Source organism: Oncorhynchus masou, chromosome 30, assembly GCF_036934945.1.
Source record: "Oncorhynchus masou masou isolate Uvic2021 chromosome 30, UVic_Omas_1.1, whole genome shotgun sequence".
NCBI classification, from domain to species: domain Eukaryota; kingdom Metazoa; phylum Chordata; class Actinopteri; order Salmoniformes; family Salmonidae; genus Oncorhynchus; species Oncorhynchus masou.
The window spans coordinates 12,547,267-12,571,676 of NC_088241.1; the positions used below are offsets into that span (position 1 = coordinate 12,547,267).

At 44.4% G+C, this 24,410-nt stretch overlaps 1 protein-coding gene across 2 annotated transcripts in view; it reads left to right on the forward strand.

Annotated features, from left to right (window-relative positions):
- LOC135522064 (cyclin-dependent kinase 14-like) overlaps window positions 1-24,410 on the forward strand; it is a 222,440-nt gene that overhangs the window by 89,942 nt on the left and 108,088 nt on the right. For both annotated transcript variants that reach the window (XM_064947981.1, XM_064947982.1), the window contains 2 exons: window positions 10,221-10,341; window positions 12,472-12,565. In XM_064947981.1, coding sequence (XP_064804053.1) covers window positions 10,221-10,341; window positions 12,472-12,565 — 215 coding nt within the window. The remainder of the gene's footprint in view (window positions 1-10,220; window positions 10,342-12,471; window positions 12,566-24,410) is intronic.

The window sequence follows — 24,410 nt, forward strand, 5'->3', positions numbered from 1 at the left end:
TTTTGCCTCTCTTGCACGCACACACACACACACACACACACACACACACACACACACACACACACACACACACACACACACACACACACACTGTACTTCCAGGACACTTAATTCTCTGCACGTGCAAGTGTGTGTTACTGTTTAGTGTGTGTATTGGTTTATAGCCTACAATAGACAGTTGCGTTTTCATGCTTGACTATCATCGAAGAAGAGAGTCGTAACTAAGACATTGTTTCTTTGTGTGAGACTGAATTGCAAATGTGTGTGTGTGTGTTTCATCTGTATGTGTGTGCTCCCGTACATAAGTGTGTGTGTGTCTACAATCTCTCAACGGGGTGTCTCTCGTGTGGCGTGGATCATTCCCAGTCATTCAGATGTGGATATCTCAGTGTGTACTATGAGAGTCCTCCCTTCTCTCTCCTCAGAGCGGTGTCTCTCCTCTCTAATCCTGCTCCAGTCAATGGGCCCTCAGCCAACTCCATCTCTGCTAATTGTATCCATTGTATGGCAGCAGAAATGGAAAGTCTCTCTCTCCTGTCTCTCTCTCTGATTGTCTTTGTTCTCTGCCCTGCTGTGTGTAGGAGCCTCACAAAGACCATTTCCTCCACAATTACACTTTATTATGTCTGGCTGTATGGAGGCCTCACCTTGAAACAGACGCAGGCTACTGTGGGAGGTATTATAAGACTATCAACATGTTCTATGCTGAGCTTGTAGTGAAACAGAACCAACAAATTCCCCATAGGTACCCTGAAAACAATGCTGCAAATTACAATCATCTTGCAAATACCTATCCAAATACCTACATGTAACCAGCCATTGGTTTAACAATCAACCAATAGATTACAGTACATTGCAGTGAGGATGTCACTTGTTCTATACTGTATCCACATTGAAGACACTGTATAATCTCCCTCCCTCCCTTGTCAGGTAGTGTGTGTGTGTGTGTGTGTGATATAGTTTGAAGACAGCTGGTTAGGATAATGATCTGTGGAGAGTGCAACAATGTGACAATGAGACCTACTTCCGGCGCCGACAGAGATGGCCGCCTCGCTTCGCGTTCCTAGGAAACTATGCAGTTTTTTGTTTTTTTTATGTGTTATTTCTTACATTAGTACCTCAGGTCATCTTAGGTTTCATTACATACAGCCGAGAAGAACTACTGTATATAAGATCAGCGTCAACTCACCATCAGTACGACCAAGAATATGTTTTTCGCGACGCAGATCCTGTGTTCTGCCTTACAAACAGGACAACGGAATGGATCGCATGCAGCGACCCCAAAAAACGACTCCGAAAAAGAGGGAAACGTAGCGGTCTTCTGGTTAGACTACGGAGACGGGCACATCGTGCCCACTTCCTAGCATTCTTCTTGCCAATGTCCAGTCTCTTGACAACAAGGTTGATGAAATCCGAGCAAGGGTAGCATTCCAGAGGGACATCAGAGACTGTAACGTTCTGTGCTTCACGGAAACATGGCTCACTGGAGAGACGCTATCCGATGCGGTGCAGCCAACGGGTTTCTCCACGCATCGCGCCGACAGAAACACCTTTCTGGTAAGAAGAGGGGTGGGGGTGTATGCCTTATGGCTAACGAGGCATGGTGCGATGAAAGAAACATACAGGAACTCAAATCCTTCTGTTCACCTGATTTAGAATCCCTCACAATCAAATATAGACCGCATTACCTACCAAGAGAATTCTCTTCGATTATAATCACAGCCGTATATATCCCCCCCCAAGCAGACACATCATGGCTCTGAACGAACTTTTTTTAACTCTTTGCAAACTGGAAACCATTTATCCGGTGGCTGCATTCATCGTTGTTGGGGATTTTAACAAGGCTAATCTGAAAACAAGACTCCCTAAATTTTATCAGCATATCGATTGCGCAACCAGGGGCGGAAAAACCTTGGATCACTGTTACTCTAACTTCCGCGACGCATATAAGGCCCTGCCCCGCCCCACATTCGGAAAAGCTGACCACAACTCCATTTTGCTGATACCTGCCTACAGACAAAAGCTAAAAAAGAAGCTCCCACGCTGAGGTCTGTCCAACGCTGGTCCGACCAAGCTGACTCCACACTCCAAGACTGCTTCCATCACGTGGACTGGGACATGTTTCGTATTGCGTCAAATAACAACATTGACGAATACGCTGATTCGGTGTGCGAGTTCATTAGAACGTGCGTTGAAGATGTCGTTCCCATAGCAACGATTAAAACATTCCCTAACCAGAAACCTTGGATTGATGGCAGCATTCGTGTGAAACTGAAAGCACGAACCACTGCTTTCAATCAGGGCAAGGTGTCTGGCAACATGACTGAATACAAACAATGCAGCTATTCCCTCCGTAAGGCTATCAAACAAGCTAAGCGTCAGTACAGAGACAAAGTAGAATCCCAATTCAACGGCTCAGACACAAGAGGCATGTGGCAGGGTCTACAGTCAATCACGGACTACAGGAAGAAATCCAGCCCACTCACGGACCAGGATGTCTTGCTCCCAGGCAGACTAAATAACTTTTTTGCCCGCTTTGAGGACAACACAGTGCCACTGACACTGCCTGCAACGGAAAAATGCGGTCTCTCCTTCACTGCAGCCGAGGTGAGTAAAACATTTAAACGTGTTAACCCTCGCAAGGCTGCAGGCCCAGACGGCATCCCCAGCCGCGCCCTCAGAGCATGCGCAGACCAGCTGGCTGGTGTGTTTACGGACATATTCAATCAATCCCTATACCAGTCTGCTGTTCCCACATGCTTCAAGAGGGCCACCATCGTTCCTGTTCCCAAGAAAGCTAAGGTAACTGAGCTAAGCGACTACCGCCCCGTAGCACTCACTTCCGTCATCATGAAGTGCTTTGAGAGACTAGTCAAGGACCATATCACCTCCACCCTACCTGACTCCCTAGACCCACTCCAATTTGCTTACCGCTCAAATAGGTCCACAGACGATGCAATCTCAACCACACTGCACACTGCCCTAACCCATCTGGACAAGAGGAATACCTATGTGAGAATGCTGTTCATCGACTACAGCTCGGCATTCAACACCATAGTACCCTCCAAGCTCGTCATCAAGCTCGAGACCCTGGGTCTCGACCCCGCCCTGTGCAACTGGGTACTGGACTTCCTGACGGGCCGCCCCCAGGTGGTGAGGGTAGGTAACAACATCTCCTCCCCGCTGATCCTCAACACTGGGGCCCCACAAGGGTGCGTTCTGAGCCCTCTCCTGTACTCCCTGTTCACCCACGACTGCGTGGCCACGCACGCCTCCAACTCAATCATCAAGTTTGCGGACGACACAACAGTGGTAGGCTTGATTACCAACAACGACGAGACGGCCTACAGGGAGGATGTGAGGGCCCTCGGAGTGTGGTGTCAGGAAAATAACCTCGCACTCAACATCAACAAAACTAAGGAGATGATTGTGGACTTCAGGAAACAGCAGAGGGAACACCCCCCTATCCACATCGATGGAACAGTAGTGGAGAGAGTAGCAAGTTTTAAGTTCCTCGGCATACACATCACAGACAAACTGAATTGGTCCACTCACACAGACAGCATCGTGAAGAAGGCGCAGCAGCGCCTCTTCAACCTCAGGAGGCTGAAGAAATTCGGCTTGTCACCAAAAGCACTCACAAACTTCTACAGAGGCACAATCGAGAGCATCCTGGCGGGCTGTATCACCGCCTGGTACGGCAACTGCTCCGCCCTCAACCGTAAGGCTCTCCAGAGGGTAGTGAGGTCTGCACAACGCATCATCGGGGGCAAACTACCTGCCCTCCAGGACACCTACACCACCTGATGTTACAGGAAGGCCATAAAGATCATCAAGGACATCTACCACCCGAGCCACTGCCTGTTCACCCCGCTATCATCCAGAAGGCGAGGTCAGTACAGGTGCATCAAAGCTGGGACCGAGAGACTGAAAAACAGCTTCTATCTCAAGGCCATCAGACTGTTAAACAGCCACCACTAACTTTGAGTGGCTGCTGCCTACACATTGACACTGACTCAACTCCAGCCACTTTAATAATGGGAATTGATGGGAAATGTTGTAAATATATCACTAGCCACTTTAAACAATGCTACCTTATATAATGTTACTTACCCTACATTATTCATCTCATATGCATACCTATATACTGTACTCTATATCATCGACTGCATCCTTATGTAATACATGTATCACTAGCCACTTTAACTATGCCACTTTGTTTACATATTCATCTCACATGTATATACTGTACTCGATACCATCTACTGTATCTTGCCTATGCTGCTCTGTACCATCACTCACTCATATATCCTTATGTACATATTCTTTATCCCCTTACACTGTGTATAAGACAGTAGATTAGGAATTGTTAGTTAGATTACTTGTTGGTTATTACTGCATTGTCGGAACTAGAAGCACAAGCATTTCGCTACACTCGCATTAACATCTGCTAACCATGTGTATGTGACAAATAAAAATTTTGATTTGATGATTTGATTTGAGATGAAGGAATCTGGTTGGAACGTCAGAGGTATCCTCATGGAGGATTCCTGTCTCTGTCTGTCTGTGCATGTATGCAGTCATGGCCAAAAGTTTTGAGAATAACAAATATTAATTTTCACAGTCTGCTGCCTCAGTTTGTATGATGGCAATTTGCATATACTCCAGAATGTTATGAAGAGTGATCAGATGAATTGAAATTATTTGCAAAGTCCCTCTTTGCCATGCAAATGAACTGAATCCCCCCAAAACATTTCTACTGCATTTCAGCCCTGCCACAAAAGGACCAGCTGACATCAAGTCAGTGATTCTCTCGTTAACACAGGTGTGAGTGTTGACGAGGACAAGGCTGGAGATCACTCTGTCATGCTGATTGAGTTTGAATAACTGACTGGAAGCTTCAAAATGAGGGTGGTGCATTGGAATCATTGTTCTTCCTCTGTCAACCATGGTTACCTGGAAGGAAACATGTGCCGTCATCATTGCTTTGCACCAAAAGGGCTTCACAGGCAAGGATATAGCTGCCAGTAAGATTGCACCTAAATCAACCATTTATCGGATTATCAAGAACTCCAAGGAGAGTGGTTCAATTGTTGTGAAGAAGGCTTCAGGGCGCCCAAGAAAGTCCAGCAAGCGCCAGGATCGTCTCGTAAAGTTGATTCAGCTGCGGGATCAGGGCACCACCAGTACAGAGCTTGCTCAGGAATGGCAGCAGGCAGGTGTGAGTGCATCTGCCTCCTTTTGGAGGATGACCTGGTGTCAAGAAGGGCAGCAAAAAAGCCACTTCTCTCCAGGAAAAACATCAGGGACAGACTTATATTCTGCAATAGGTATAGGGATTGTACTGGGGTACAGTAATTTCCTCTGATGAATCCCCTTTCCGATTGTTTGGGGTATCCGGAAAAAAGCTTGTCCGGAGAAGACAAGGTAAGCGCTACCATCAGTCCTGTGTCATGCCAACAGTAAAGCATCCTGAGACCATTCATGTGGGGTGTTGCTTCTCAGCCAAGGGAGTGGGCTCACTCACAATTTTGCCTAAGAACACAGCCATGAATAAAAAGAATGGTAACAACACATCCTCCGAGAGCAACTTCTCCCAACCATCCAGGAACAGTTTGGTGACGAACAATGCCTTTTCCAGCATGATGGAGCACCTTGCCATAAGGCAAAAGTGATAACTAAGTGGATCGGGGAACAAAACATCAATATTTTGGGTCTATGGCCAGGAAACTCCCCACACCTTAATCCCATTGAGAATTTGTGGTCAATCCTCAAGAGGCGGGTGGACGAACAAAAACCTACAAATTCTGACAAACTCCAAGCATTGATTATGCAAGAATGAGCTGCCATCAGTCAGGATGTGGCCCAGAAGTTAATTGACAGCATGACAGGGCGTATTGTAGAGGTCTTGAAAAAGAAGGGTCAACACTGCAAATATTGACTCTTTACATCAACTTCATGTAATTTTCAATTAAAGTCTTTGACACATGAAATGCATGTAATTATACTTCAGTATTCCATAGTAACATCTGAAAAAAATATATAATGACACTGAAGCAGCAAACTTTGTGAAAATGAATATTTGTATCATTCTCAAAACTTTTGGCCACAACTGTACAGTTGGAAGTCAGAAGTTTACATACTGTCACGCCTTGGTCTTAGTATTTTGTGTTTTAGTTAATTAGTTGGTCAGGCCAGGGTGTGACATGGGTTTATGTTACTGTGTTGTCGTATTGGGGTTTTTGTAGGCATTGGGATTGTGGTTGATTAGGGGTGTGTTTAGTTTAGGTTTGGCTGCCTGAGGCGGTTCTCAATCAGAGTCAGGTGATTCTTGTTGTCTCTGATAGGGAACCGTATTTAGGTAGCCTGGGTTTCACTGTGTATTTCGTGGGTGATTGTTCCTGTCTCTGTGTAGTGTTCACCAGATAGGCTGTAATAGGTTTCACGTTCCGTTTGTTGTTTTTGTATTTATTAGTTATTTCATGTATCGTTCCATTTTTTCTTCATTAAAAGACATGAGTAACCACCACGCTGCATTTCGGTCCGACTCTCATTCAACAAACGAAGAACGCCGTTACACATCCACCTTAGCCAAATACATTTAAACTCAGTTATTCACAATTCCTGACATTTAATCCTCGTAAAATTTCCCTGTCTTAGGTCAGTTAGGATCACCACTTTATTTTAACAATGTGAAATGTCAGAATAATAGTGGAGAGAATGATTTATTTCAGCTTTTTATTCTTTCATCACATTCCCAGTGGGTCAGAAGTTTACATACACTCAATTAGTATTTGGCAGCATTGCCTTTAAATTGTTTAACTTGGGTCAAACGTTTCGGGTAACCTTTCACAAGCTTCCCACAATAATTTGGTGAATTTTGGCCCATTCCTCCTGACAGAGTCAGGTTTGTAGGCCTCCTTGCTCGCACACGCTTTTTCAGTTTGCCCACAAATGTTCTATATGATTGAGGCCAGGGCTTTGTGATGGCTATACTTGTGGAGGTCTACAAAAACAATTGAGGTCTTGGCTGGTTTCTTTTGATTTTCCCATGATGTCAAGCAAAGAGGCACTGAGTTTGAAGGTAGGCCTTGAACTACATCCACAGGTACACCTCCAATTGACTCAAATGATGTCATATAGTCTATCATAAGCTTCTAAAGCCATGACATAATTTTCTGGAATTTTCCAAGCTGTTTAAAGGCACCGTCAACTTAGTGTATGTAAACTTCTGACCCTCTGGAATTGTGATACAGTGAATGTAGTGAAGTGAAATAATCTGTCTGTCAACAATTGTTGGGAAAATGACTTGTGTCCTGCACAAAGTAGATGTATGTCCTAACCGACTTGCCAAAACTATGCTGTGTTAAAAAGAAATGTGTTGAGTGGTTGAAAAACAAGTTTTAATGACTCCAGCCTACATGTATGTAAACTTCCCACTTCAACTGTATACAGGGAAAGACCTTACTGGGATGTGTGCTGTTTGCTGCCTATGCCTAGACATACAGGGAGACAATCTGTGATAGACATACAGAGAGACATGTTGTGATAGACAGACAGAGAGACAGGCTGTGATAGACAGACAGAGAGACAGGCTGTGATAGACAGACAGAGAGACAGGCTGTGATAGACAGACAGAGAGACAGGCTGTGATAGACAGACAGAGAGGCAGGTGATCCACCACAGACCTTTAGGTAATACTACTGTATATGAGAGGAGAAGTGGGGAGAATCACAGGAAGTATAAAGCCCATGTCTGGATGGATGAATTAATTTGGCATGTGAGCCAATTGTCTCTAATTGGATTTTCTTAGCAAAGGAAATAAAACAAATTCTGATCTTAAATACTAGTTTTGCTTGTTTATGTGTGTGTTTGATAAGCAAATGGGAATAAAAATGTCAATGTCCTCATCCCAGATCACGAAGAAGCACCAGCACGCACACACACGTCACACATTTCCCAGAATCTATCAGACCAGACAAAAATGATCTGCCAAGCGCACACAATCCGTTATTGCCTGCAGAATCCTGTGCAAGTATGCTAAATTACTTCCAAAGCATTATAGCATATTTTAAAGCCATTTTATACCTAGTTTTGTTATATATAAATATATTTGAGATGTGAGCAGGGGGTATTGTTACATATCACACAATCATACATTCATCATCATATATTAGACTGGGATGATGCAGGCGAGGAGTGACACATTATTTAATTTACCCTGTTTTCTATTCTGGCTACACAATTCATGACGGAAACAAGTTGTGTAGTGCAGCATCTGCAAGATTGTTTTTCAGTGTTTTTTTGTAATGATAAATGCTGGTTTTTATTTTAACAAATCATCATTTGTTTGGTATATCTTGTTTTTTTCTCCCCGTGGATTTATCGTAGCTTTAGACACAGCAGCCGAGGAGGAGGAGGAAGACGAGGAAGATGAGGAGGAGGAGGCTACACAGAGAGACCTGAAAGTCATTTGACTTCAGAGTGAACTTCAAAAGAAGGCTTGGGTTGTTTGTCCCAGGGGGGATATGGAGTCGATTCCAGTCTCCTCTCTGGCTGTATTCTTCTTCAACCCCCTCTTCTCTTCCTCATCCTCTCCTGCCCTCTGTTCTCTGACCCCTGGTGTTGCCATGGGGACACAGTGTGATGTATAATTCTCGACCGAACTTTACACCCAGTGCTACCTGTGTGTGTGTGTGTGTGTACTTTCCTACATATATGTGCGTGGGTGTGTGACCTTCATTCCGGGACGACCTGGAATGGAAGGCCAGCCAGGAGCCACACCGGTTGTATAGTGTGAAACTGTCATCTCAATGCCAGGAGTGTCAGTGTTTGAAGGTATGCAGGTCGTTGTGTGCGTTGGTGCATGTGTGTGAAGCCTGGGGGTCAGGCCTTTTGAAATGGAGCCTCTCGCTGCAGTAGGTCTCTCAGGTGTTCTCTGATGTAGAATGTCAGGGCCACCGGGAAGTCACCATTCTATAGAAAGAGCAATCCATCCACCTGTTTCGTGCTGTTACTGTGGTGACTACACTGGAGGAGGAGAGGAGAGGGAATTCAATCATCTAGGTCCTGGAGTGCAAGTACAGTACACACTCCCACTATTTCCTATCACTCCAGGTCTTTCTCCCTACATCTCTCTACCCCGTTCCTTCTACCTTCCTTCCTTCCCTCCATCCCTCTCCTCCCTCTACCTTCCCTTCCTGTCTTTCTCCCTCCATCTCTCTCCTCCCTCTACCATCCATCCCTCCACCCCTCCCTCTCCTCCCTCCATCCCTCCCTCTCCTCCCTCAACCTTCCCTCCCTGCCTTTCTCTCTCCATCTCTCTATCATTCAGATGAACCTACAGCCAGACAACCCATATACTGTAACTACCCCATCAGTCTATTATTCTGGTCTTTTTATGATGATTAGATCTCTCCTCCCTGCTCCTGCCCTGCGTTAACCTCCCAGCCCCCCCTACACACACACACACACACACCTCACAGCACCCTCAGTGTAAATGATAGGCTCTCAGTGTGTCTGGGATATTGGTCTCTCCTCTCTGTGACACAGCCTATTGTTTACAGGTCAGATTAGTCTGTAAATTACAGTGTTAGACTGTGAGAAAGCCTGGCTCAACCTCCCTCTGGGTCTATTCTGGCATAGGGACATGTTAACTACCCCCTGCCCTGCATCACCCTGCGCGCGCGCACACACACACACACACACACACGCACGCACGCACGCACACACACACACACACACACACACACACACACACACACACACACACACACACGGGGCTGGCACCAAGGGCAGGAAGTCTTGGCTGTTTAAGCTAAATGCTTTAATGAACCAGTCTCACCCCCTGGGAGGACAGCTAGCTAAATGCCACCAGACTCATTAAAACTAGCTGGCTCTGCAGTGCCAGCACACACACACACACTACTGTACCGTCAGCTTAGGGGGCGGTGTCCTTGATGTTAGATGTTGTGCATGGAGATGGTCTATTGTAGCTTTAAATATGTCTGATTAGTATTCTGATAGCTCTGGTCCTGTTGGTACCCAGGCTCCATGTCAAAGAGCACCTCAGGCAAGACCTGCTCTGCTTTGCACCAGTCAGCTTTTCTCTCATCTTATGGAGCCTCCGTGGAGGGCATTCAATGATAAAGGTAACATATACATTATGTTTCTGTTCCCACTATTTGTTCCTTACAGTATGCGTGTGTTCTCTCCTGCAGGTCTGGCACGGGCTAAGTCAGTCCCCAGCCACACCTACTCCAATGAGGTGGTGACCCTGTGGTACCGCCCCCCTGATGTCCTCCTGGGATCCACAGACTACTCCACCTGCCTGGACATGTGGTGGGTAGTACCACTGACCTTTAACCCCTGACCCCCTACCTCTTGCCACATCTCTCTCCACAACAGGGAGAATACTTCCTCCTCTAGATCAGATTAGGTGTGAACCCCACAGTGAGCCACAGACAACTGTGTGGATGTGTTCCATAAGGAGGTGAGGGAGAGACCTGGCCATGTCTCTATCTTGTGTTGAGGAGAAGCTGGGAGACCTGGCCTGGCTGAGACTGAGGCTCAGTATGGACAGAAAGGAACATTTACTGAGGACATGGGCAGACAGAGGCCTTCCTATGGCGACAGACAGATAGCTTTAGTACGTAGTAGTATGGACAGGGGTCTTCCAGAGCTGCCGTCCAGGCTGTCAAATGATCCGTGGCCACATCGATCTGGACAGGCAGTCCTCGAGGACGCCCCTTTCCAAGGACCCCAGCTGCATCCCAGCGCGGGTAATTAAAGCATAGTGTGGAGGGAGAGGCAGCGGGTTAGGTGGGCAGTAGAGCAGGTGGGCAAATCCTCAGGGCACTTGTCCACTCCACCGAGACTGGAGCCACTCAACATAGAAAGACCTATACCGTCACTTAGAAAGCAGTGTTCCATGAACAGGCAGCGCTCACATCGACCGCAGTGTGCTCAGTGCTGGGTCACTGGTTTGGGTAACAGTCTGTCCCATATCCGTCAAACCACTGACACGTTAAAGGAACAGATCTGAATCTGGAAGACAGGAGGAAAGGGAAGAATAGGGTGGAACAGAACAGGGATTCTTCCTCTAGTCTATTTATATGGCTGTTATCGCCTCAGTGAGCCTGCCATTTCACCAGGCACCTGTCAGTCAAGCTGACAGACCACTGTGGACCCAGACAGACAGCCCAGACAGACAGAGAGAGGTGTGACAAGAAGAGTGGAGGATGTGGTTGAAACCCTGTTGTTTTCACACTGTTAGTAGCAGGTTTGATCCCTCTCCCTGTATCTGATTAAACACCAGTCTCTGTATAAAGATCTAGGAAAAATCTGAACAGTTTGGTGATGAACATGTATTGTTCAATCCAGCACCTACTTCAATCCATTGGACTTCTCAAAATGTATAGCGCTCTTCCTGGTCTTTACGTATAGATTACGTTTTCAAAAATGAGAGTCAATGAAATTGGTGCTGGTGGTTTTCTCTCCTTTCTTTCTTTCTTTCTTTCTTTCTTTCTGTCTTTCTGTCTTTCTTTCTTTCTTTCTTTCTATTTATCCCACTTTATTTTTCTGCATTAGCTGTGTGGCTGCTCAGGACCGCTCAACCTCAGGACCGCTCAGCCGGTCATGTAGAGATGGAGGGAAAGAGAGTGGGAGAGAGGGAGCAGTGTGCACTGGGCCAGAAAGTGAATCTGTCAGGAAACAATAGCTCTCTGACAAATGGGCTCTGACACCTGTTTAAACACACACACACCCCACTCTCCAGAACTGGCCACCTCCCTCCTTCTCCATCCCTCTCTCCTTCTCTCTCCACTAGGCATCCCATTATCCAACCATCACCACCACAGATCGTTGGATAATGGGATGGCCAGTGGAGAGAGAAGAGTTAGTTTTCTGAACAAATACTTTACTGGAGCTAAATTCTCTAGCAAATCAAGACATCAACCATAGATTTAGATGGAAATTTAAATATTCCCCAAGAGTAAACCATTTCAAAATATACTGTGCACTTCGACAAAGCCAGGGTACACTATAGATTCAATCATGATGAATTGTAGTTGTGGAGGCTAGTATTCTTCATAGAGGGGTTCAAATGTTTACTGCTGATAGTTCTGGATCTCTCCAGCTCAGTTGATGCTGTCTGTGTGTCTCTAATGGGGATGCTGTCTGTGTGTCTCAAATTTTTTATTTATTTAACTAGGCAAGTCAGTTAAGAACAAATTCTTATATTCAATGACGGCCTAGGAACAGTGGGTTAACTGCCTGTTCAGGGGCAGAATGACAGATATGTACCTTGTCAGCTCGGGGGTTTGAACTTGCAACCTTCCGGTTACTAGTCCAACGATCTAACCACTAGGCTACCCTGCCGCCCCAATGTCATGTCTCTAATGCTGTCTGTCTGTCTCTAATGGGGATGCTGTCTTTCTGTCTCTAATGGGGATGCTGTCTGTGTCTCCCCAGGGGTGTAGGATGCATCTTCATCGAGATGATCCAAGGAGTGGCAGCTTTCCCTGGGATGAAGGACATCCAGGATCAGCTGGAGAGGATATTCCTGGTGAGTCAGCTGTGTGTTGTGTGCATGTGTACGTACGTGCACAATATGTCTATGCTGTCACTGATATACAACATCTCCTCTCAGTTGTGAACCAATGGGAAATTGTCCCACTTTGAGCACTTTTTAGTTAATTAATTTGAATTATTTTTTAACCTTTATTTAACTAGGCAAGTCAGTTAAGAACAAATTTGTATTTACAATGAAGGTGTCATGACGTTGGCCTCTTTGGGTATAGCAAGCCCCATCCCCCTCTCCCTGCCTCCCTCTTTCCTCCTTTAACTAGGTTGCTGTGGTCAGAGAGATGTCGTAAATTCCTGAGGATCTCCTCATGGACACACAGTATAGAGAGTAAATTTTCATAGAGAACAAAGCAATTCCTTCCACCTCACAGAACTTGAGGTACGAACAAATTTCATGTTCCGGAGAAAGTCCTGGGACAGCCCTTTTCTGCCTTCCGAATAAAACCCCCACTTGGGTTTTCGATCAGCAGATCGAGCTTACCTCAATTACGAGATGGCTAAACGTTGCTGACCATGTTTTTCTCCATTAGGGGAGACAAAGGTTGTAGACCATTGCTGAATCTTTTAACCATACCACGTGGTTAAACTCTTAGACTATTGATACCGACAGAATAAGAACAAGTCTTTGATGTTAATTACTAGTCTGCAGCTAGGAATTCGGTATCATTGAACGCGAAGAACGACAACCGCCGAAACATCTACTCTATAACGAATTTCACTCTGAACTATCCACTCTAACCACAACCGAAAGAGAGAGGGAGAGAGACGGACAATTCTACAAAAGAAACTAACTTTTCATCATTGATCAAGACGACACACTGAGCGTAAATATATATATTGATTGCAATTATTCCCGAATGAGTGAGCGTTCATGTGCAAGGGATTAGCATTTCAATTGTTATAATTATCACTCTGTAGTGACTTCTTAGTCAAAACCCCACTTCCCCTTTTGTCTAACAAGCCGCCATGCCGGTTTAGCCCACTAGCGTTACGGCAAATGAGTGAGGAGGTGTGGAGTCAGGCGCAGAGAGCAAAAGATGTGGGAAAAAATACGCTTTAATGTCCCGGAAAAATAACATGAACAAAAGTAGGAAAACAAATGATCGGAAATATTAACGGACAGCGCAAAACCCAAAATACAAACAAAATACACTCAAACATAGAACAGACGAACAAGCCCGCACGAAACAGAAGCGGGCTGAACAAACTATATATAACCCTACCCTAACAACCAAACAAGAAACAGGTGATACCAATCAGACAAAACCAAAGGATCACAGCACAACGGATCGGTGATAGCTAGTAGACCGGCGACGACGACCGCCGAGCGCCACCCGAACAAGAAGGGGAGTCACCTTCGGTAATATTCGTGACAACTAGGGCACATTCTCATTTCATGTAACCACATTTACCTTGTTTGTTTGTTTATGCATTTCTGTGAATTACTTAGTTAGTAATAAATAAATAAATTATTTAAGACAATTGATGTATGGATGACTCATAGTGAAGACTGGGTTCGTGCAGATAACCAACAATTTACGAGACTAAAGTAAATAATTCATTAATTCGCAGACTAATTGATCAGATAAAATATCTGAAAAGTTATTTTAGGAAATGATAACTTTGTAATCTGAATAATTTTCCTTGGTGCCCCGACTTCCTGGTAATCACGGTTACATGATTAATCAGTCTAATCGCGTAATAAATAATTACAGAGAATCTTTGATAAAAAACTACCATTCTTCAGTTAATGATAGTAAAGACATGACAACGGCCTACCAAAAGGCAAAAGACCTCCTGCGGGGGCTGTGATTAAAATAAAAAATATAGGCTAAAACACACATCAAGACGAGAGACACCACAACACTACATAAAGAGAGACCAGAGACAACAACACGGTAGCAACACAACATGGCAGCAGCACAACATGGTAGCAGCACAAAACATGGTACAAACATTATTGGGCACAGACAACAGCATAAAGGGCAAGAAGGTAGGGACAACAATACATCACACAAAGCAGCCACAACTGTCAGTAAGAGTGTCCATGATTGAGTCTTTGAATGAAGAGATTGAGATAAAACTGTTCAGTTTGAGTGTTTGTTGCAGCTCGTTCCAGTAGCTAGCTGCAGCGAACTGAAAAGAGGAGTGACCCAGGGATGTGTGTGCTTTGTGGACCTTTAACAGAATGTGACTGGCAGAACGGGTGTTGTATGTGGAGGATGAGGGCTGCAGTAGATATCTCAGATAGGGGGAGTGAGGCCTAAGAGGGTTTTATAAATAAGCGTCAACCAGTGGGTCTTGTGACAGGTATACAGAGGTGACTAGTTTACATAGGAATATAGAGTGCAGTGATGTGTCCAATAAGGAGCTTTGGTGGCAAATCTAATGGCCGAATGGTAAAGAACATCTAGCCGCTCGAGAGCACTCTTACCTGCCGATCTATAAATTATGTCTCCATAATCTAGCATGGGTAGGATGGTCATACGAATCAGGGTTAGTTTGGCAGCTGGGGGAAAAGAAGAGTGATTACGATAGAGGAAACCAAGTCTAGATTTAACCTTAGCCTGCAGCTTGGATATGTGCTGAGAGAAGGACAGTGTAGCGTCAAGCAATACTCCCAAGTACTTGTTATGAGCTCTAAACCCTCAGAGGTAGTAATCACACCAGTGGGGAGGGGGCGTTCTTCTTACCAAACCACATGACCTTTGTTTTGCAGGTGTTCAGAACAAGGTTAAGGGCAGAGAAAGCTTGTTGGACACTAAGAAAGCTTTGTTGTAGAGCGTTTAACACAAAATCCAGAGAGGGACCATCTGAGTATAAGACTGTATCATCTGCATATAAATGGATGAGAGTGCTTCCTACTGCCTGAGCTATGTTGTTGATGTAAATTGAGAAGACTATGGGGGCCTAGGATCAACCCTTGGGGTACTCACTTGCTGTTAGGCAGTGGCTGAGACAGCAGATGTTCTGGCTTTGAGAGAGGTAGTTATCAAACCAGGCCAAAGACCCCTCAGAGACACCAATACTGCTTAACACATGCAGTACCTATCTGAATGATGCAATCTGAATCATTGTTGACTGACCAGTTGACTGTGTTTACTGTGTACTTGAGTACTTGTGTACTTGAGCAGTAACCTTTGGGTTTTGATCTAATCAGCATGAGGTCTGTGGGCCTCTTTAACTCAGGGTCAGATAGCTATTCAATTATTCTGCTAGCTGCTTATTTCAGTGATTAGGGATTAATAAGAATGGTAGATAGATTGATAGATATATTTCTGAACGGGACTCAGAGCCTGACTGCATCAATATTTTATGGCTGTGTGAGGTCTCATGAATCCCTTAATCAGCTTGTCTGTCCTCCATAATTCCCCCCGTCGGCAGAATTGATGTGGAGTGTTAATGTGATGAATTCATATTCATTCATCCTCTGAAATGAGTTAATGCAGACAATTACTGAGATGATGGGAGAGAGAAAGAGAGGGATAAAGAAAGAGAGAGAAAGAGGGAGAGAGCGAGACGGAGGTTGGTAGAGTCAGGAGTCAGGTGTGAAGACAAAGAGGTTCGGTTTGTTTTGCCGAGGGCTGTCGAGGATAAGTGTGTGGGTGCGCGTGTGTCTGTGTGTTTGTATGTCTGCGTGAATCTGTGTGTGTAGGGAGTATGCCTCAGGCAGGGAATCTTACACAAAGCATCCTAGGAGGACAGATTGCAGGGGAGAGAGAGATACTGTATAAAAGCATTTTATTGATTGCCTGTTTTGCCAAAGAGAAAATTGGGGCTGTCTGCTCTCCTCACATCTGTAAGATTCCCCCCAAAACCCCAGCCCTCTCTGCCCCCTGCATCCATCCAGTACACCCCTTGAACACACAGACACAAAGAGAGAGGGGTAGAGGGGAAATAGTGAAAAGAGGGGAGAGACCCAGTAGTGGGATGGCCTGTCGCCAGCTTGGGTATCGATGGAGGCGCACCTGGCAGCAGGTCCTTGGAGGGGGTCTGTGTGCCCTTTAGCATGCTGCAGGTGGAGCAGAGAAGGATAGTAGGGGCAGAGCAAGCAATGGAAGGGGGTTTGGGCAGAGGATAGGGAAGGGGAAGGGAGGGGTATATGTTTGGGGGGAGGGGAAGGGAAGGGAGGGGTGGACGGGGATTGGGGGGGCTGTCTGACTATCTGAGGTAAAATGTAAATGTTATCTAGTGGAGATAAAGGTTTTCTTCTGCGAACACCCCTGGGGTACCTAGGTGGTCCGGATATGAAGAGGGGAGGAGGAGAGGAGGCAGAGGAGGAAGGGGGAGAAGGGTAGGGGCGAGAGGAGAGGAGAGGGTGGTGGGATAAAGTCTGACAGGTCTATATTGTGTTCTGATTATCCTCTCCTTATTCTCTCCACAATACCAAGACCTTATGAATCCCCTGTTTTAACAGGATCACACCTGTGTAGTTAATAGCAGCCCCTGTAACCAATACACATGAGGAGGCCAGAGATGTGCTTATACTAGGCTTACAGTCTTACCTTGACTGTAGAATCATTATTATTTCTTATTATTGATTCAGCATGTGTTTCTCATAATCCAGATGGCAATAATTAGTGTTTGGATGTTCAAACATTAACTGGCCTTTTGTGGCGTTATGAATATGATTAGCATACATTTGCGGAATTGATTAGAGCGTTTGTAAATACACACACAATAGTATGTACAGGTTATATGGCCTTGTCATGATGCTAGCCGTTTCAGTGAATTGGCTAGCAGAGATGTGAGCAATCCCCCCTCTCCTGTTAGGAGGAGAGGGGGGGGGGGAGTTTTACGCCAAATTCTATGTCCCTGAATTTGAGAATTGAACAATATTCCTATTTTAGAGAATGTGTAAACGGTCGGTGGAGAAGCCAGCTACGACCGGGTCCATTTTGTTTCATGTTCGTGACCTCATGAAAGACAATACAGCCACATTACCCTAACTCTGTTTATTCAGATTCCTCAGTTATGAGGCTCGCATCTAATTCTTGTATAAAATGAATGAGTAAAGATTAAACTATTTGCGAAATGATGTAATGTGATATTAACCTTTAAAATGAGAGAATTCGCCTCCATGTAAAGTTTAACTAAGTCAGTAGCCACGCCCAAATGAATAGACTTTGGTTGGAAATGGTATGAACTCTGAACTATTGACCACTCAAGAAGTGAGTCCTAGATTACAGCCTAACACACTTCAGCTGGAATGGTAGCAAATCTAGTAAGAACATTGTCTGACGCAGAAGACATCTCACTCCATGACAACCCGGCAGAATCTACAAAGGACAATGGCGACCTCGACTGGGCAAACCAGAGCCTCACATCACCAGCTCAATCGTAAATACTGATTACATTCCTTTATCCGAACGAGCGATTGTTAAAGTGCATATGCATTCATATTTATGCGAGAATAGCTTTCCATGTCCGATAGAGACCCATGTTCCTTTGTCTTCCTCCACATCCCCCTTTTCCTCTCTGAATCTATCGTGTTATAACCAAACTGTTTTTGTTTGGTCCACTAGGGATGTTATGTACTGTATAATGTTATTATGTATTGTATATTCTGTAATTGTTTAATTAGTTAGTAAATAAATCATTGAGCCAATTTGTGTATGGATGATTAACCAAGAATGTTATGACGTTCAGATGAGACTGATATTAGGTAAATAATAATTAATGACTGATTGACTGCTATTGATATAAAAGATCTTCAGATTGGAATGGATTCGGGAGATAGACGCTCCATATAAACTAATGCTTCTGTGGTGCTCCAGGTTATTAATGGTTTAATTGTTGCATGGTTTAATTCAATCACGTAATCAATTAAACGTTAGCTAATCGATTTGAAAATAGCATGAGATATCATTTAACCATAGTAGAGACACGACAGCCTCATGGACAAGGATGGACATGGACTCACTCACCCAACGTATTGAACCAAAATGGCACCACACTGAGACAACTCTCACTATATTGCATTGGCTAAGAAGTACTGACCCGTCAAATTGAGCCGTTTATATTTTCCCCCACCCCAATCACGTCTCGTCCTGTTGTGTGTCTGTGTACTCTGCTGTCAGCTCAAGGAAGAAAAGACAGATAGAGAAATACATCTGTAAAAATGTCCACCAGTCTGCTTGGCCTGGCAGCTAGACGGTCAGTTAGCGTACAAACAGCTCCACCTGTCAGAGTTAGGCTGACACTCACATTTCCATTTGAATCCCTCTTTCATTCCTGCTCTCTTTTTTTCTTCAACTCTCTGTTTCTTTGGAATCATGTCCTGCTCAGCTCCTCAGTGTCAAGAGTTGACGCATGGCCAGAGACACGCGTGTGTGTGTGTGTGTGTGTGTGTGTGTGTGTGTGTGTGTGTGTGTGTGTGTGTGTGTGTGTGTGTGTGTGTGTGTGTGTGTGTGTGTGTGTGTGTGTGTGTGTGCGTGCGTGCATGTGCACCACGGGAGGCTGCTGAGGGGAGGACGGTTTAAAATTATGTCTTGAACAGAGCAAATATTATGGCATCAAATACATGGAAACCATATGTTTGATGTTTTTTATACCATTCCACTTATTCCGCTCCGTCCTCCCCAATTAAGGTGACACCATCCTCCTGTGGTTGGTACATGTGTGCGTGTCCTGTCCTGTCCTGTCTGTCTGTCTGTCTGTCTGTCTGTCGAGAGATTATGCTGAGTCACGCCCCTCTAATAGGCCAGTGTGTTTGTGAAGGGGAGAGAAAGGTCACCTAGCATCCCTGTCTGATAGGTACTCAGTCTGCCAAAAGTCAGTTGGCATTTTGAAAAAAGTAAGACCCACACTAACACCCTGGTCATTTCCATGTAAAAGGACCCATGAGCACCAGCATGTGAAGTTCACAAGAGCATGTCAAATTTGGTGTGAAATTAAAGCTAAGAGTCTATTTATTTTTCCTAATTAAAGCATAGCATTTTTCAACCATTTGGAATAAGCAAAGGATTTGATTTCTTGTCAAACAGATGGAAAATAGTTCTTAGATAACGTCTACCAGAAAAAAGTCTTAAAAGGTATAAGAAATACATCAAAACACATTAATGTTGAACTAATATCAACACTTATATTTAGTTTTGGAGACATTTGTCTGCCTACTGTAAGGTTAAGAAACATTGCCTTGTGCCTTGTAATTCCAAAACCCCATATATCTTTAAGATATTTTCAAATGTCTCTCCCTTATGACGATGGAGGATAATGAAAGTTAGTTATCGGGTTTTTTACTGATATCAATTTTGTTTATGAATTTATAAGTAGTGAAACTCAAAATTGGTAAAGGAATTTCCCAAAAATCTTTTGAATTTTGAACTTTGAATTTCTGCAATTGAATTGGCTACAATGGGAAATCATAGTAGTCACAAACAACAGCTGGGTTCACAAGTTTGGACAGCACAGTACAGCACAGTACAGTAAAGAAAAGTAGAGTATAGGTCATTAATGTATACAGCAGAATGCACTAGAGCTGAGTAAACTATAATGTACTCTATTGTACTGTACTGAACTAAACTTGACTGTACTTGACTGTACTGTACTGTACTGAACTCGACTCTACTCAACTTTGCTGTTATGTGCTGTGCTGTACTGAACTCAACTGAGCTCTACTGTGCTGTACTTTGATGTCCAAACTTGTGCAACTTAGACGTCTATTATTGGTTCAGATTTGGTTCTGTCCGGACCAACCAAATTTGGTCTTGTGTAGAATATGTGTGTAGAATAATACCCAAATATGCAAAGGAGGATATTGCATGTTGTCACGCCCTGACCATAGAGAGCCTTTTATTCTCTATTTTGGTTAGATCGGGGTGTGACTAGGGTGGGTAATCTAGGTTGTTGGCCAGGTGTGGTTCCCAATCAGAGGCAGCTGTTTATCGTTGTCTCTGATTGGGGATCATATTTAGGCAGCCATTTTCCCACTGTGTTTTGTGGGATCTTGTTTTTGTGTTGTTGCCCGTGAGCACTCCAGAACGTCATGTTTCGTTTATTCTTTATTGTTTTTGTGCAGTTCACTTCAAATAAAATATGTCGAACCGATTTCACGCTGCGCATTTGGTTCGAGTGTTCTTACGACGATCATGACACATGTTTATACCGTAGTGTACCTATTTAGGATCCATCACCATGAAAATAATTACATTTCTTATCCATAATTATTATTTTCTGTGTAATACAGATCTGGGACCCATGATGAAAATCCGTTACAGGGTGTAAATCCACTTCACTTACTATAGTTCAATAACCAAAATATATTTTTTCAGTCTATGTGTCATGACATAGCTGACACCCCATTCTTTCTACATCGTTGCATCTTCATTGGGAGCAGATATTTAAGACTTTTTGTAAAACGTGGACACAAAACAATGATTTTACCGAAATTCTGTCACCAATGTTTGCATCTGCACAGTTGTTTGTTAAAAGTAGTCCTTGTGCATTGAGTTGTATGGTTTGTTAAACTTTGAAATGAACGTTTTTTGTTTAGCATACATTTTAATAGAATTGGAGTCTTAGCGCAATTCCGTTACTGTATAATTGTCCAACATTTCACACTATGTAGCCAAGCTGAAGGCCTATACTTCACTAGCCGGCTCATCCATCTACGATATTCACTGGAACCGTGATTGTCTTGTCACATTGGTTTTTCCATATCTGAGCCAGCCCAGTACAGTTGGTGTATGGGCTATCAGTTGGTGTATGGGCTATCAGTTGGTGTATGGGCTATCAGTTGGTGTATGGGCTATCAGTTGGTGTATGGGCGATTTGCTATGTGTTGTGAAGCCTATTTGTTTGTTTGCAGCTAAAAACCAAAGGTATCTATGCTGCTTCCCTGAGAGAAGAGAAGCTCATCTCCAGCAGTGCCATTCTAATGATCCGTAACCGAATTAAAGCTACCCCCTTTGTTACCTTGCTTTATCCCCGTCGTTGGCATGCTGTATCCCCGTCCCCACAGAGCTCCATGGGCAAGTGTTTGTGAGCTGAGAGCAAAACAACTTAAGGCTGTTATTTATTCAAAGCCGCTGCTTTATATGAATGTCAGTGTTCTGTTGTAATCTTCCAAAGCCCTGGCTATCCTGAGCAGACAGCCTGTGGGTGTTTATGCCATGTGTTGCTCTTTTCCTGGTCCTGAGACGTGAGTGGGCGGGGCTGACTGACTGGCTGATTGGCTGACTGGCTGGCTGCTAGTTACAGCAGGGTCTCCGTCCCCTCTGTCCGTCTGAATTAGATATGCGTGGTACGAGCCCAGGCCCAATGTAGCTGGTTAACTGAGTGTCACTCTGTTCAAGATTACATCCCCAGGAAGAACAGTAGGAATATGGACAGGTCTATTTGTAGGAAAGGCTGTCAGAGCAGAGGTATGTGTGTGTGTGTGTGTGTTTACTGAATACAATGAGCCTTTGCCTTGCATTAGCGTGATGGACGAAGGTGTCACCTCTGTCACCTAGGGAATGACACGTCAATGCACGCACACACACACACACACACACACACACACACACACACACACACACACACACACACACACACACACACACACACACACACACACACACACACACAGCAAGGAGAGCATATCCTATGGATAATGTAACAGTTCATGTTCTTGAGTAAATAGCAAGTGTTGATGACACAAGCACACCCATACTGTCTGCACAGACAGAGAATTGAAACCGAAAACCACATGTGAGTGGCTGTCTGTTTGAATGTGTGTGGCTGTAATTGACTGTACGTGTGTGTGGCTGTGTTGGACTGAACGTATGTGTACAGTATGTCCTTTGTCTGTCTAAACATGTGTGTGTTTGTCTGTCTGAACGTGTGTGTTAGTGTTTGTGCAGGCGGCCAGAGGAGAGGAGGCTGGTTAAACGAGAGAATACGGGTTGAATTATTCCTAAACCAGGTAATTGTCTCTACATCCAGGGAGATGAAGTAATATGAGTTGAGTTTGAGAAGTAAGCCACATGCGCACCCCCCCCCACACACACACACACACACACACACACACACACACACACACACACACACACACACACACACACACACACACACACACACACACACACGCACAACTCAATCAGATTAGGGAGAGAGAGGGGGCTTGACTACCCAACGTAACTGTGTGGAGAGTGAATGCGGTCTCTCCTGTCTGAACTTACTGAACGCATACTTAACACATTCTACCCAGTGTGAGTGTGAGTAGAGGCTGATCCCTGTGGTTCTGATCTATGGGGTGACCTTTATCTTCTGACCCCTGGCTGGACGTGACCATGTTCATTAGTGCACACTGTAGTAAATGTTTGCATACCTGTAGAAAAACCTTACAGTCCCTCTCCTGACCACTAACTAACAGCCCTCTAACTATTGAAACAAGTAGTCACCTGCCCCCAACCCTTCCTGACTCCCTGAACCTGCAGAGAGCAGAGGCAGCGGATGGGACCCGTTGTTTATAGGCTACCCTGTCTGCCCCTCTGGAGCTCTCCAGTTACATTCCACACCCAGTGACCTCTAATTGGGACATTTGACGGTCCATCACCACTTTTGACCCTGCTCAGCTGCGTCTCCTCAGGGCATCTGTCCAATAGGCAGGTGGGACCGGGACAAGTTGAAAAGCACAGTCCAGCGCTGTCCGGGATCAGTCTTCAGAAAGCAGTGGCAGAGTCAGGGGTCAGGGGTGAAGACAAAGAGACAAAGCGGTTTGATTGTTTTTGCCAAGGGCTGCTGGGGATAAGTGTGTGTCGGTGTGTGTGTTTGAAAAAAATAGTAAAACAAGGAAAATTCGGACAAGTGGGGACATTTCACCGGTCCCCACAACGAAAAAGGCTATTCTAGGCTTAAGCCTTCCGCATGCTTCGGCTCGACTGGAAAAGTTAGATTAGTGGTTCACAATAGCAGTCTTTTTACAGAGACATACCTTGAAGAAGGAGCAAATATGTTTCACCATGCATGAGTCCTACAGATATTTCCATGTTTATAATGTCCATGAATGACAGCAGCCACTGCTGTCTGCTTAAAGAAAGCCAAACTCGGCTAAGCGAACTGAACGAGTGTGTTCGCATACTCTCTTAAAACATTTACATTTACATTTAAGTCATTTAGCAGACGCTCTTATCCAGAGCGACTTACAAATTGACCTTCACTTGAAAAATTTGAAAAAAGTGGCAATAGTACTGTTAGTCCAACTTGAGACACCGTAGCCAGTATACACATCCTTAAAATAGTCCGAATGAATCTAAGATGAAAACCAGACACACCCCAAATTGCTCACTGAGCCCTCAATTTTTTTAATGTGGTTTGGGAATGCCCAGGGGTTTTAAGCTTCTGGGGTTGTCTTTCTGACATAATGGGTAGAAATGTATCGTGTTCACAATTTATTTTATTTTAAACGATGACACTACTTCAGACCTATCTGCCAAACAGGGATGTTTTCTGCTGGCTCGATTAACAGCAGCCAAGAAAATTCTGGCTTCATGTTGGCAGGCTCCTCATTCTTTAAGCAGACAGCAGTGGCTGCTGTCATTCATGGACATTATAAACATGGAAATATCTGTAGGACTCATGCATGGGGAAACATATTTGCTCCTTCTTCAAGGTATGACTCTGTAAAAAGACTGCTATTGTGAACCACTAATCTAACTTTGGATTGGGAAAGTCCTGTGGGATGGGAACTGTTTGTCTTGTTCGGTCTTGTCACTTGTTTTTCTGTCCCATGTATACCTTATTAAAAATAATGAAAACATTTGATCAACAACAACAAAAATATGAATCTAAGATAATTCAAGAAATCTGCCATTAATTTCAAAGTTTTTGCTAAGTAGATT